The sequence below is a fragment of the Lithobates pipiens genome, unplaced genomic scaffold (genome assembly GCF_037356315.1).
Source record: "Lithobates pipiens isolate NorthernLeopardFrog02 unplaced genomic scaffold, aLitPip1_a1.2 Scaffold_8, whole genome shotgun sequence".
NCBI lineage: Eukaryota > Metazoa > Chordata > Amphibia > Anura > Ranidae > Lithobates > Lithobates pipiens.
Genome location: NW_027507903.1, coordinates 441,537,623 through 441,553,943, shown reverse-complemented (window position 1 = coordinate 441,553,943; position 16,321 = coordinate 441,537,623). Strand labels below are relative to the sequence as shown.

Below are 16,321 nucleotides of genomic sequence, written 5' to 3'. Positions count from 1 at the left end.
TTGTCCTTGTGCTATACTAAAAATGCTCTAAAGTTTTATTAATTTCTATCTATCTATCTATCTATCTATCTATCTATCTATCTATCTATCTGTCTATCTCTTTCTATCTTTTGTATATTTTATCTAACTTTTTAAATATATATGTAAATATCTATACCTATATCTATTTATCTATGTACTATCTATCTATCTATCTATCTATCTATCTATCTATCTATCTATCTATCTATCTATCTATCTATCTATCTTTGTATCTATCGCTTTCTATCTTTTGTATATTTTATCTATCTATCTAAATATCTATCTATTTCTTTCTATCTTTTGTATATTCTATCTATCTATCTATCTATCTATCTATCTATCTATCTATCTATCTATCTCTTTCTGTCTTTTGTATATTTTCTCTATCTATCTACTCTATCTATCTATCTATCTATCTATCTATCTATCTATCTATCTATCTATCTATCTCTTTCTATCTTCTGTATATTTTATCTATCTATCTAAATATCTATCTATTTTTTCTATCTTTTGTATATTCTATCTTCTATCTTTTGTATATTCTATCTATCTATCTATCTATCTATCTATCTATCTATCTATCTATCTATCTATCTAGCTATCTCATTCTGTCTTTTGTATATTTTCTCTACCTATCTACTCTGTCTATTTATCTAAATATCTATCTCTTTCTATCTTCTGTATATTTTATCTATCTATCCATCTCTCTCTCTCTATCTATCTACTCTATCTATTTATCTAAATATCTATCTATCTATCTATCTATCTATCTATCTATCTAAATATCTATCTATCTATCTATCTATCTATCTATCTATCTATCTATCTATCTATCTATCTATCTATCTATCTATCTATCTATCTATCTATCTATCTATCTATCTATCTAGCGCTACCAATCTCAATATGTCCTACCTTTCAGAAATATGTACTTAAAATAAATATCAGTTGTAAGGAAATGAACATTTTATACTCCAAATATACTATTAGGTCATGCTTGACACCATGGATGAATATTTCCAGGGACATCATGTGTAGTTTCTAGAAGTCGGTGACTAGCGACAATTTTTGGAAATAAATCTAAAGTAAACATTTGCAGGGAATACAATCCTGCCCCTTCATTCCCTCTCACCCCCTCCCCGCCATGTCCCCTCGGTGTGGCTCCCCTCCTCCCTGGCAGTGTGGAATCCACTGATCACCCACCACTGGTAGGACACACAACTCTCACACTGCACTGTGGAATTTCCAGCCTTCTCACTTCTTCAGCAATGGATTACAAGGTTCTGATGATTTTGCTGCCAACCCTTGTTCTGCTAGGTAAGTCCAGTCTGTCGGTCAGTCATCTGTGTCTCCAGCATAGCTTCTAGTTGTACCTGAGTGCAGGATCTGTGCTGTGTGCTCTCTACATTCCTATACATCATATAACAGAGGGGCTATTGTAGGAAGTGTGCACACAACACTCATCTCACTCAAGCAGAATTATTTAAAGGACGTCTAAAGCTTATATAACACAGAATAAGGAGGATGAGCATGGATTTAGCTAGTGACAAAAGCCCCATTTTGAGGCCCATGTGTATGGGGTCATAGTCTTTAGTTGATCCTTTATAAATTCCTCTTTAAAAGTTAGTAAGCAGAGGCTTTAAATATAGGGACCACAATTTAGCAGCGTGACACCAATCAACCAAAGAAAGCATGCAGCCAGTGAAGACTTGGGATGACTAATATGTACATACCTTTCCCAGATCTGTAACTCACCAAGTAGTGACCTAATGGTAACTGTGACAAGCACAGAAAACATTCCCCTATGGGGGGTCTATGTACAGTGCAAAGATGTTCGCAAACTTTGTTGCAGATTCCTACATTTTGTTATTTCAAAGAAATAACAGTTTGTTTGTGTCCAGTGCACAGTGAATGTGAATAGGATTATCTTTATAATTGTCAATCAGGCACTGCACTTGCAGGGTTCTAATGAGAAAAGTGGAAGGGTCTGTCTCCCTTTAGTCATGATTTCTTTTTGGGAGTATCTCTCCAAGAATGACGTTTGTTACAGGGGGTGCCCAAAATCTGACTTGTATCTTAAACCGGAACTTCAGTCATTTTTTTTTTTTTTTTCATCTTTCCATTTATTAAATCTTATGCCTTTTTGTTTTAACTTTGAATAGTAAAACATTTTTTCTTCTGACAGTAAATACCTTATACTGCCCACTTCCTGTTTTTGTCTGGTCATTAGCCTAGGCTTATGACATCATGCACAGCTCTCTCTTTCTTACTCTGGTGAGAGTTTGCCAGAAAGGGGCAAGGGATGAGTCATAAGGGAGCCAATGAGAGCTGCAGAGCTGGAGGTGTGCCTCTGTGTGTCTGTGTAAATCCAGGAAGTGAACAGGCAGCAGCTTCAGCTGCCTAAAGTTAAAATGGTTGCAGCCAGACTTAGTGGAGGGAGATTTCTGCAGCATGTTTGGCAAGTACAGAATCACAGTATATATAAAATAATATGCAAAGTGGTTGGAGGGAAGCTTCAGAATGGCAAACAGGTTTTTATTACAAATTATGTGAGCAGGCTGCAGTTCCTCTTTAAGCCTGGTACACATTAGCAGTTTATATTCATTCAACCCAGCAGGATAAAAAAAAACTGAAGAGCTCAAGAGGAGCCGCTGTACTAACTATGCAATGTTAGTACAGAAATCACCCTGCTGAGCTATTGTGTTCTGACCCCCCCACAAGAACACACCGGTCAGCGCTCTCAGCCATTGGCTGAGAGCACTGATCAGTTTCCGATCGGCAGACCTTTTTTCGGTTATGCCCCTTCAACAGAAGGCGGATGTCCGGCCAGCTTCCATCGGACTGGTTGCAGTACGCACAGGCCGAATTTCGGCTGGTTTCTATTGAATCAGCTGATACTGCCCGATATTGGACCTGTGTAGATGGGGCTTTATTACAGACTTTTGGGAAAATCAATAAGTCAATCACACAAGCAGGAAGTGACATTTCTGGGGGGGCATACTGTACACTATATGTGTACAAAATGCCTCCATGTTGCCATATCTCATTGCATTTTACAAAAAATTGCAGCTCTACAAATGGAAAAGGAAAGGGCATTTTTAAAGAGGAAAGTAAAAGCATAAAGGGCTAGTATACATCGCATACTAGCCCATTATGTGGCACTTACCTGAAAACGAAGCCCACAATGTCTCCACTAGTGGCCGCATCCATCTTCGCCCCTTTTCCTTCCAGGGCTGTGGACTCCACCTCTGTGACTGGCCGGAGTCACCTGACATCACTCCTGCATATGCACGTGGGAGCCGTCAGTCAAGGCACTTGCTAGTGAAGAAACGCCTCGGAGGGCCGTTTCTTCACAGCGCATTCATCGATGATGTCATTGGCACACTGTAAGGTAAATATCTCCTAAACTGTGCAGGTATAGGAGATACTTGCAGTACCTTATTATAGGCTTACCTGTGGTGTACAAATGGTGTAACTAGGTTTACAACCACTTTAATAACATTTAATTACAATATTCTTGATTAAAGGTTATTGGCGCTACCTCCACCCAGTTAGTTCCAATAGCACTCTTTGCTTACTCAAACCTTTTATGTCTATCTATCACCTTAACGTGTCCCCAGGGACTATGTGCATTAAACCCGTGTTCCGTATTTTATCTCAACAACACCCCATATATCCAACACCTAAAACTCAAGGCAAAAACTAATTGCACCCCACTTTATATCACCTAAGTGAAATAGTGCTACTATAGTTTCATCAGAAAGATATACATACAAGAAAAAAATAAAATAAAATAAATTAAAATAAAAAGTGATTGGTAGAGGCCTCAGCCGTGGAAAAACCTAACTTCAAACAAAAAGCCAAAAAATACAGAAAAAAACACAGAAAAAGACCCAGAAAAAAAGGGGGAGAAAAGAACCCCCAACAGTTTTAGTGTTTACCAGTGCCAAACCTCTTCCTAATTGTGGAAGAGAACTATCATATACATTCTTTGTGCTAGTTATTACATATTAAATTCACCAGATCTCCTTATATTAATAAGTGTAAAAGGAGGAAGCACAAGGTTTCCTCATGCAATAATATCCAAAAAAAATATTATTTTTTTATGCAGTAAACAAAAAATCAAAAAAGACAAAATATGTGAAAAAGTCCAATTATATCCAGTGGTCTATACACCAATCCACAAGCATGTGAGAGTGTAAAAGGGTCAAGTGCGCCCAATATATGTCAAAAATAAGCAGTATAAATATCAGTCCACATTGAGTCTTCTATCACCGTATCAATGCAATTACTCCTCTTCAGAATACAGGAAAGGTGACTTTCGTGAGATTGCCTGCGCTTTATTAGTGACTTTCGTGCTCGTTCCCCCTCAAGGATCCCCACTCACCAGATCCATTCACCCCCTAGGGGGTTAAACGCCTGTAATCTGTATCCTGTTTGTCCGAAGATTCCACCGTCCAGTTATATCTCCAATAGATCCTTCTCAAGGTCTTTTAAAGAGATGCAGGTAAGTCCTTGTATCCAATAATAATTTCCTCAAATAGAAGAGAATACCCTCATGGTGTAGTATTTTTGATTATAATTGGGAAAGAAGGGAGAACAATCTGATATTCTTCTTTAAAAAGCAGGTATTTTTAGTTATGTAGAAATTTTAGGAGGCTAATTTCCACAAAAATATTTTATTACAAAAATATTTTATTACAAAAAACTTTATACAACACTCTGTGCAGAAAAAAAGGGGTTTTTTTATGCAAGATGCAATCTAACAATCCATACATCAGCATACACCGTATATAACTTGTGTTATACGGCTCAAAAAGATGTAATATAACAACCCTTTTTTCAGCAAAAACAAGGAGCCAATATAAAATATAAAAAAATATAAAAAATAATAAAAAGTAAAACAGAACAGATGCAATATAAAGCACTGATTCCGGAATGCAAAAAAAGAATTTACTTTATATATGTACTAAAAGTTCACCAATTATGAAAAAAATATAGAAATAAAAATCAAAAATGAAAAACAGAATCTCCTACGGTCCTTTGCATAAGTCTGCAGAGTATCTGCACTTATTCCCAAAAAACCCTATTCCCCCAGTGCTACAGTCCCCTTACTACCGTGGGGTTAAATGATGGTCTCCTCTGGGGGCCGTATACCAGGCTTAGTTTGGGTTAGGAATGGAGCTCCGTATGTTAGAAAACCAAAAACGAAAAAACGTTAATGTTAAAAGAAATTTTCAGAACGTTTATCGGGCTTGTTCCCACTAACTACAGCCCAGATATTTAACTCGCCGGTCCGTCGTAGAGACAATTCCCCTGAACGCGCGGCGTGCGTTCCAGGCTGCGTTCCAGCGGATCCAGGCGCACCGGAAGTGACGTGTGTGCGTAATGACAGCGTCATTACGCACACACGTCACTTCCGGTGCGCCTGGATCCGCTGGAACGCAGCCTGGAACGCACGCCGCGCGTTCAGGGGAATTGTCTCTACGACGGACCGGCGAGTTAAATATCTGGGCTGTAGTTAGTGGGAACAAGCCCGATAAACGTTCTGAAAATTTCTTTTAACATTAACGTTTTTTCGTTTTTGGTTTTCTAACATACGGAGCTCCATTCCTAACCCAAACTAAGCCTGGTATACGGCCCCCAGAGGAGACCATCATTTAACCCCACGGTAGTAAGGGGACTGTAGCACTGGGGGAATAGGGTTTTTTGGGAATAAGTGCAGATACTCTGCAGACTTATGCAAAGGACCGTAGGAGATTCTGTTTTTCATTTTTGATTTTTATTTCTATATTTTTTTCATAATTGGTGAACTTTTAGTACATATATAAAGTAAATTCTTTTTTTGCATTCCGGAATCAGTGCTTTATATTGCATCTGTTCTGTTTTACTTTTTATTATTTTTTATATTTTTTTATATTTTATATTGGCTCCTTGTTTTTGCTGAAAAAAGGGTTGTTATATTACATCTTTTTGAGCCGTATAACACAAGTTATATACGGTGTATGCTGATGTATGGATTGTTAGATTGCATCTTGCATAAAAAAACCCCTTTTTTTCTGCACAGAGTGTTGTATAAAGTTTTTTGTAATAAAATATTTTTGTAATAAAATATTTTTGTGGAAATTAGCCTCCTAAAATTTCTACATAACTAAAAATACCTGCTTTTTAAAGAAGAATATCAGATTGTTCTCCCTTCTTTCCCAATTATAATCAAAAATACTACACCATGAGGGTATTCTCTTCTATTTGAGGAAATTATTATTGGATACAAGGACTTACCTGCATCTCTTTAAAAGACCTTGAGAAGGATCTATTGGAGATATAACTGGACGGTGGAATCTTCGGACAAACAGGATACAGATTACAGGCGTTTAACCCCCTAGGGGGTGAATGGATCTGGTGAGTGGGGATCCTTGAGGGGGAACGAGCACGAAAGTCACTAATAAAGCGCAGGCAATCTCACGAAAGTCACCTTTCCTGTATTCTGAAGAGGAGTAATTGCATTGATACGGTGATAGAAGACTCAATGTGGACTGATATTTATACTGCTTATTTTTGACATATATTGGGCGCACTTGACCCTTTTACACTCTCACATGCTTGTGGATTGGTGTATAGACCACTGGATATAATTGGACTTTTTCACATATTTTGTCTTTTTTGATTTTTTGTTTACTGCATAAAAAAATAATATTTTTTTTTTGGATATTATTGCATGAGGAAACCTTGTGCTTCCTCCTTTTACACTTATTAATATAAGGAGATCTGGTGAATTTAATATGTAATAACTAGCACAAAGAATGTATATGATAGTTCTCTTCCACAATTAGGAAGAGGTTTGGCACTGGTAAACACTAAAACTGTTGGGGGTTCTTTTCTCCCCCTTTTTTTCTGGGTCTTTTTCTGTGTTTTTTTCTGTATTTTTTGGCTTTTTGTTTGAAGTTAGGTTTTTCCACGGCTGAGGCCTCTACCAATCACTTTTTATTTTAATTTATTTTATTTTATTTTTTTCTTGTATGTATATCTTTCTGATGAAACTATAGTAGCACTATTTCACTTAGGTGATATAAAGTGGGGTGCAATTAGTTTTTGCCTTGAGTTTTAGGTGTTGGATATATGGGGTGTTGTTGAGATAAAATACGGAACACGGGTTTAATGCACATAGTCCCTGGGGACACGTTAAGGTGATAGATAGACATAAAAGGTTTGAGTAAGCAAAGAGTGCTATTGGAACTAACTGGGTGGAGGTAGCGCCAATAACCTTTAATCAAGAATTATTCCATTTATGCAGGTTGTTTTGTGCAGCCTTTGCATATTAGGGTGGCAGCAACCTCATAAAATAAAGAAAGTTCATACTTAATCTTTTAATAAGACAAAAATTAGACAAAAGAACTGTAAACCAATAAAAAACTATATATAACACAAGGGCACAGGTATAAATCAATACCTATACATATTCCTGCTGATCAAGACCTATTCCATAGGCGCGGCTTTACGTGTATAACTATCCTATTTAATTACAATATGACTTGTGTAGCAATCGTATACATTATATTATTTTTTTTATTTTTTCTATGTTTTCCCCACGAAAGTGGTGTTATTCTTTAAGTATGGATTTCAATGTTACATTGGTCAAGCTTGTACTAATTTAGGTATGCATATCCCATGCAACCCCTGTGGAAACTGCAAATCCCCATAGTAGTTGCTACTACTACATGAACAACAACAGTCTTCCTGGTCTAGTGCTAAGTGGTTGCCCTTCTGCATAGTAACCACAGGGGGGTCACTCCCTTGGCACTCCCACCATTCACAGAAAGCCTTGTATTCTTTTAAATTAGTCATTCTCTAATTTGACAAGGTGGAGAGGTGGGGTAGTGATGTCACAATCTCCACCTTGTCCAATCATAGAATGCCTTGTATTCATTGAAAAAAATACAAGGCGTTTTGTAAATGTGGCAATGCCAAACAAGAGACCCCAGTAGTTAGTATGCAGAAGTGCAGCTGCACGGCACTGGACCCGGACAACTGCTGCATTACTGCAGTAGTGGCAACTATTACTACAGTAATTTGCAGTGTCCACAAGGATCACTCAGGAATGGGATATACACTTACGTTGGTCCAAGCTGGACCAATGTAACTATGCAATAAATGATCATGCCTAAACTTAAAGCGTTTGTTAACGCAAAAAAAAAAAAAAAATCATATCCTAGCCCCTTAAAGCAGATTACACAGCACAGTGCTTGTGCTGTGTAATCTGCCTCCCTCTAAACTGTAAAAATAACCTCCCGGAACCTGCCGCTTCCTGTATGCCCTCTCTATACTGACCACGAAAATCCTGGCTGCTGAGCCCTGACCATCGTGGTCAGAGTACGTCCCTCCGTCATACGCTGCCTGCTCTCAGCTCTCCTCTCACCCCCTCCTTCCTGCTTCTCAGCTCCATATCTCTATCTGTCACCACTCAGCCCTGCCCCCCGCTGCTATTATTGAAAAAAACAAAACAAAAAAAACTACAATTGTCACTGCCAGCCCCTCTATTAGAGCCTGGCATACCACACCGTGTAAAGCATTTTTAAAAACGAGCAGTGTAAATACCGATTTTCAGCTGTCTTCAGGCCAGTCACGTGACGCACAGCCGCATTACAGCTATGAGACAGGGCTTCTGCGGGTGGAGCCAAGCTGCCACATCATCTCCCCGGCTGATGTCAGAGGGAGATCACGGCCCCTCCCGCAGAAGCAAACCATTGGAGCTGGAAAGTCACACGACCAGCCTGAAGACAGCTGAAAATCGGTATTCACACTGCTCATTTTTAAAATGCTTTACACAGTGTTCTATGCCAGGCTCTAATAGAGGGTCTGTCATAGAATAGACAAATGGGTTCACAATCTGTTTAAGATTTAAAGGGATACCCACATTTACAATATATTTAGAAAAAAAAAATTATGTGACATGTATTTACAATATATTGTAAATCCACAACCTAAAACAGTTAATCATCATGAGAAGGTGAGATTGAAACACTGGTGTCTGTTGGTTATAGGTGTGAAGAAGTTAAGTGCATAGGAACCGAAGTTCACCCCTTTTCTAGGGGATGAGCACCCAACACCTCCTCCCCTACTTTTACCCTTCCCTAAGATGCCCACAGTCAGGGCCATCTTTAACGAGGGGCAAAATGGGCAGCTGCCCAGGGCCCAATCATTGTTGAGGGGCCCAAAGCGGCTGCCCCTTGAGCCTCTTGTCATGGGAAGTCCTGGACTGGAGGTGACGGAGCAGGGTGAAGAGAGACCAGGAGGGAGAAGAGCACCTGCAACAGTACAATTAATATCCCTGTTTGGGGAGAGGGAGAGAGCGGCATGCGAGCGTGTGACGGGAAAGTGATCACCAATGAAGGGATGTGGGATAACATTCAATGTCATGACCACCAATGCAAGGAGGAATGGGGGCTAACTTCCACTTCCACTTCCCATCAATGTAGAGGGGGGGGGAGGTTACATTTTACTTCCATGACCTCCAATGCAGGAGGGAGGAGTTACATTTCACTGCCAGTGACTAGCAATGCAGAGGGTTACCTCTTACTGCCACTGACCACCAACGTAAGGGGGAGGAGGGGGGTTTGCTGCCATGGCCATCAATGCAGGGGAGCATTGGGGGATTAACTTTCACTGCTACTGAGCACCATTGCAAAATGTGGTGAAAATTTCACTGCTACTGACCACCAATGCAGGGGGTCTAAATGTCACTATTAGTGGGGGAAAGCTCCTGCAATTATGTCTTTTACCAGTCAAGGTGTTGCTGGATAGATAGCTAAATCCTTCTTGTTCATTGGAAAGCAAAAGGAAATGACTTCATAACCATGTATAATGTGTAAGTTCCACCAAAAATAACATTACACTATGCAAGCATTAAACACTACCACCTAGTGGCATAAATACTAATTACAGTTTAATATATAAGAATGGTTGTTTCACCTATTTCTGCATAAACAGTATGCTAACAAAACCCAAGTTGTTCCAAACCTCCCACAGATTAACAGCTTACTTAATGTTGTTGCATGAAGATCCAGTATAATTTACAAATTAATTAAATTAAACTAAATTTTGCTTTACAGCTAAATGTGAAATCAAGACTAAACCAGATAGAACTGCCGAGAAGAAATTGGTATCTACCAAATCTACAACTAAGAAGCCTAAACAGGATGCCATAAAACGTCCACCAAAGGTCAAACCCCCAGCATCTCCAGCCCAGAACCAGGCAGGAGGGTCCATCCTCTCCCAAGTCGTGCAGAGAGGGAAGTTCCAACAGGTTGGTGACACAATTACTGTGAAGGCTGGCCAAACCTTGGATCTTCGCTGCAAGGGGACCTCAGTCCGATGGAACTACCCCCACTACCTACATGAGGATGACGAGGGAAGACTCAAGTAAATTAAACTAATATAAGTCTGTGTTGAAGAGACCCTGTTGCAAACCTTTTATTTCAACACCAATCTTACAATAATATATTATGTGCAGGGGCCTAACTATAGGGGGTGCAGCAGTCGCGACTGCAACTGGGCCCTGTGATGCAGGGGGCCCATGCAGCCCCCTCTATATATGGCCGGCAGCAGCATAGGCAGCTAGAGGTACCAGTGCACCATGTACACGGGTGGCTGGATGTGGAGGGTGACTAGCAGAGCTCCATGCTCGACTATCGCACTGGCTGCTTTTTAGTTGTGCATTCCCGCATGACCTGTGTCCTCGGCCGGCTCCTCAGAGTACCCCTCTCCTGCTCCATGCATTGCCACTTAGTCCGATGTCTGTTCTCCCCAGCCAGACCTCATCTCTTTTGGGGACGGGTCCCCATCTCACGTGGGGACCGGGACCCCACCCTCTCCTGGGAACAAGGACCCCTTCTCACCTAGGGGCAGTAACTTCATCTGCCCTGGAGAAAAGGACCTCATCTATTCTGGGGACGGGGACCCCATCCTGCCTAGGGACAGTCCCCCAATGGGGCACCTAAAAATGTGAAAAAAAAAAAAAACTACTGATACCAGTGGTGGAACTACAGGGCTCACAAAGGTCATACCTGTGACCACACCCTGGAGTTCCACCACCGGACTCGGAGGGAAGGGCCTTGGCTGGGGTTCAGGGGGGCCCTTCATGGTTTCTTGCATCGAGGCCCTGAAGGTTCTAGTTACGCCACTGTTTGTGCCTATAGCATCTTTTATGCATGCTATTTATTGTAAAAGCCTCCCTTATTATGTAGGCATCTAAAAGTCCTGAGAATGTTGCTGGGTGCCACCATCTTGGATGTAATGTTAGCAACCCCAGCAGATGATGAGCTGTCACGCAAGTCAAACTCTGTGGTATTCCCCTTTACTCACCCCAGCCAGCTAAATTTTTTTTTTAGGGATGTAATGGGAAAGGAGCTGGACCAGCACAGACAGAATTTAGACACTCCCAGAAAAGGAGAGGGCTATTGCATGGCAGGAGGGAGGGGGCTGTGCTAAGGAACTGACTCTTTCTAAAGAAGTCAAATTTACTAGCAAATCTAAAGACATATTGCAAGTGGGAAAAATATGAATGGAAAACACTGCAAGTCATAGTTTGACTGATAATGTCCTCATAACTAATAGGCTGATCTCTGTTTTACAGATTTATTAAATAATAATATTAGTAATATTATAACAGCTCTGTTAGGGAAATCTACCAAGAGAAATGGGGGGCTGCCGAAAGCTTACTTTCTGACAATGCTACTTACCTGGCTGTCTCTAGATTAACCACTTAAAGACCGCCTACCGCAGGTACACTAAGGCAGGTCATCTCTATTGCATGAAACTATGTGCCTATACTTCATTTTGTGCAAAAGACACTGGGGGCACGTGCCGATTGGGCAGGGGGGAGCAATTAAGCAGGTCCAGCGGACCCAATGTCCACCAGCCACCCGCGATCGCTCCCCAGAGAGGCAGAACGGCGATCTGTCTATGTAAACAAGGCAGATTGCCCTTCTGACAAGGAAGAAGATAGAGATCTTGCGTTCCTGCTAAGCAGGAACACCAATCTTTGTCTTCATCCAGTCAGACCATCCCCCACATAGTTAGCAAGCACCTCCTTGGGACACACTTAACCCTTTGATTACCCCTAATGTTAACCCCTTCCCTGTCAGTGTCATTAGTACAGTAACAGTGCATATTTTTAGCACTGATCACTGTAATAATGTCACTGGTTCCCAAAAAAGTGTCAGTTAGGTTTCCGATTTGACTGCTGCAATGCGGCAGTCCCACGGAAAATCGTTGATCACCGCCATTACCAGTAAAAAAATGGCATAAATCTATCCCATAGTTTGTAGACTCTATAACTTTTGTGCAAACCAATCAATATACGGTTATTGGATTTTTTTTTACCAAAAATATGTAGCAGAATACATATTGGCCTAAATTGATGAAGAAATTAGATTTTTACATATTTTTATTGGATATGTTTATTAGCAGAAAGTAAAAAATATTGTTTTTTTTTCAAAATTATCGCTATTTTTTTGTTTATAGTGCAAAAAATAAAAATCGTAGAGATGATCAAATACCACCAAAAGAACGCTCTATTTGTGGGAAGAAAAGGACATTGATTTTATTTGGGTACAGCATCACACAATCGTGCAATTGTCAGTTAACCTTCCTAGCGGTAATCCCAAGTCTGGCTCGGGTTGGGATTTTACTAACACAAGCGGTAACCCTGAGCCAGACTCGGGATCGCATCGCTGGATGCAGGGAGGACACAGGGAGAGTTACCTTGTTCCCTGGATCCAGCGATGTCTGCCGCGCTGTGTGATCGAGCCGTCCTCCGCTCGATTCACAGTGCTGAATGCCACCGATCTCCATTCCCTGCGACGTTCCGGCGCACAGGAGCGGAGATCGGCGCCAAATTCAAAAAAGTAAAAAGACACAAAACACACACAGCACTGTAATCTTACAGATTACAGTGCTGTATTCAAAAATTACACACCCCCTTCGTCCCTAGTGGTCTGTGCAGTGCCCTGCATGCACTTTTATATTATAAATACAGTTTTTTCTGCCTGAAATTTAGAGATTGTCCATAGCAACCAAAAAGTGTCCTTTTTTCAGTGTTTTAGGATTTGATTACATTATTGAATAATTTTTAATATTCTTTATTATATTATAAACTTTATCATACCCAGGATGTCTGCTCGACTCTGGTTTGAACAGATTTAAGAGAGTTATTCCTAAGAATTACAGGACTACAATATAAAATGCCAAATTTCCATGCAAAATAATTGTACCACTTTCAGCACCTAAAACCAGAATGAATCATACCGCCAGGGAGGTTAAAATAAAGCAGTACCATATCTGGAGCTGAAGAGGTTAAATAGTATTGTGGCTGGTGCTCGATAATTCGGGGGGGGGGTCTGCACACCAATAAACACCCCCCCCCCCTCCCAGGAGATGGACATAAATCACAAGTGGAACACCGAAAACAGCTGAAACCGGGAGATGGACAGCCTCCTTACTGTAGGAGGGAAATGTCCTGCCCGGGATTACTCCGATCTCCTCTCCTACTCTCTCACCTGTCCAAGCCAGGGAGTGCTGGATGGCTGAGCCGGATGCTGGATGGTGAGCCATCCCTGGAGTCTGACTGTGGCAGCTGGTGGGTCGGTTGGTCTTCCCCTGCTTCTCCCCCGGCCATGCATCTCCTCCGGCCGTGTGTCTCCTCCCTTCTCCCCCTTGGACAAAAAGATTGCTTCTCCTTTCGGCCAGTCGGGAAACGGGTGGCATGACCCACTTCCTGATTGGCTGATAGGAGAATCGGTTTCAGAATAGCGAATATTCATTCACTATTCTCACACAACTGGATGGGCTCGGAGAGTGGTGCTCTGCGTTGCAAGCCCACCCTTTTTTTAAGCCTATTAGAGCCTCTGGCTCTATTCACGTACTTAATAAAAAAATGCCCATGTGCCCTTAATGGATGGGCCGCCACTGCTGCCGCTAAAGATTTAGCGTTACTTTTTATTCTGGTTCCTTCTGCCCCAGGATAGAAAGGGAATTCTAACATTTGATAGCTGTCAGTAGAACAGGAGTAGAGGCGTTAACTTCAAATGGGGTCACCCATTCTGGTGACAACTGCCAAAGGTGGAATATCTTCTCACTTTAGGGAGATTTCTTCACATGTCACACTTCTCGGTTCATGCGTCAGTGTAAGGACTTACCTTGTTAAAAAAAAAAAAAAAAAACTATGAGCAGGCAGGTTTTTATTGCAGAAGGGACCAAGGGGATGATTTAGTGAAGGCAAACAGAACGGGGTTGATTTACTAAAGGCAAATAGACTGTGCACTTTGTAAAATGCAGTTGCACTCTGCAAGTACAGTTGTTCCAGGTCTTAGTAAATATGCAGAAACTCCACTGACTTCCATCATCCAATAATGCGCAAGCAAAAATGCTGTTTTCTTTCCTTGCACGTGATTGGGTATTCTTTGCAAAGTGAAACATTACCTCATTTATTGAGCTCTGGCGCAACTGCACTTTGCAAAGTCCACAGTCTATTTGCCTTTACCCTAATGAACATGTGCTGCAGAGCTTAGTAAGTGAAAATACCCATGCAAGGAAAATTAAAAAAAACAAATTTTTGCTTGCACCTGATTGAAAGTCAGCAGAGCTTCTGCTAATTTACTAAGATCTGGAGCAGCTGCACTTTGTGATGATGTGCAGCAGAGCTTCCCCTAATTTACTAAACTTTGGAACAACAGCACTTGCAAAGTACACAGTCTATTTGCCTTTAGTCAATCAACCCCTTTGCCTGACTCCACCTGTGTGATTACAACAAAATGTTCATTGTTGCATAGTTCGCAGCTGTGACTAAATTCATACAACAGCTCCAAAACACTTTAGGTTCACATTTGTACGCCTGTATTTTCTTTTTTTGTACGCCTGTATTTTCTGTATTTGTACGCCTGTGCATGAACGTTTTTATTTTCCTGGCATATGTTTGGGTATTCTTTGCCAAGTGAAAGGATATCTAAAGGTAAATAAAAAAAACATGGTATACTTACCTCCTCTGTGCAGTTGATTTTGCACAGAGTGGCTCTGATCCTCTTCTTCTGAGGTCCCTCAGCTGCGCTCCTGGCTCCTCCTCTTCATTGAGTCCCTCGTGCGGGCACGCTCCCGCATGGGCGCGCTCCCGCGTGGGCATGCTCCCGTGTCCTGCTGTTGCATCTATTGACACAGAAAGCAAGACTTGGCCCGCCCCTGGCTCCTGCATCATTGGATTTGATTGACAGCAGTGGGAGCCAATGGCTTCGCTGTGATCAATTTATCCAATAAGGACACGAGACACCGGCTGGAGCTAGTGTGCTCGTTCTTGGCGCAGGAAGGACAGGGTACAGTTAAGTAAAACAAGAGGCACTGGGGGACTGCTACACTAAAGGAGGTTTTTCACCTTAATGCATAGAATGCATTAAGGTGAAAAACCTCAAGGGTTTACAACCCCTTGAAGCTTTACCTCATTTACTAAGCTTTGGAGCAACTGCACTTTGCAATGTGCACAGTCTATTTGCCTTTAGTAAATCAACCCAAAAGTGTCTATTTGAAATGAGTACCTAGTGCCATCTAGCGGTGTACCTCAGAGTATGGGATCAGCAGGAACCAGCACAGATTCAAACCGTTAATGGGCAGGCTTAATGTACCAAGTTGATCGATTGATTAGCTTGGGTACAACCAATGGCTATAGCCACTAGCGATAATCACTGTCTTCTCCTGGTGGCGGCGACGACTTTACCCCACCCCCACCCCGCCGGGAGCAGACAATTGCCCAGCAGGAGGGATTCCCTTGTCAGCACTGTCTGTGCTGATGGGTGAATTGTGTACATTTCTTTCCTGCAAGCCATGGTTGAAATTTGCACTGTCTATGGCCCGCCTAAGAAGGGGAACGCTGTGCAGCACATCATTTTTGCCTGCAAAAAGAAATGTGACTGAGATCCAACACAGGCTGGTCTCCCAATCACTCAGTGCTTTCATTGCAGACCAGTCTCATTCAATGTAAGATTATTGCAAAGGCGCCTTCTAACCTGATCAATGTTTCCTTGACAGAGTTAAACACTTTGGCCGATACAGTCAGCTCATTGTGTTAAACACCACAGCAGCAGATACTGGTGAATTCAGCTGTGGTGGGTATCAGTGTACTGGAGATGGCTGCCATGACGGGGAGGAGAGGACTGGCAAGACTTTTGTGTTTGTCACAGGTAATCTATTTTATGTTCCCCATCATGCACTAAACATTTAAATATGATTAGTAGAATGTAAATATTTAATGCCCAAC

General features: G+C 41.4%; 1 protein-coding gene across 1 annotated transcript in view; it reads left to right on the top strand.

Annotated features, from left to right (window-relative positions):
* Positions 1-1,182: 1,182 nt before the first annotated feature.
* The window catches only part of LOC143960053 (platelet-derived growth factor receptor-like protein), a 37,598-nt gene continuing 22,459 nt past the window's right edge, over positions 1,183-16,321 (top strand). Inside the window, exons 1-3 of the mRNA XM_077468330.1 lie at positions 1,183-1,338; positions 10,131-10,440; positions 16,093-16,244. Of these exons, the coding sequence (XP_077324456.1) occupies positions 1,290-1,338; positions 10,131-10,440; positions 16,093-16,244 (511 nt within the window). The 5' untranslated portion in view covers positions 1,183-1,289. The remainder of the gene's footprint in view (positions 1,339-10,130; positions 10,441-16,092; positions 16,245-16,321) is intronic.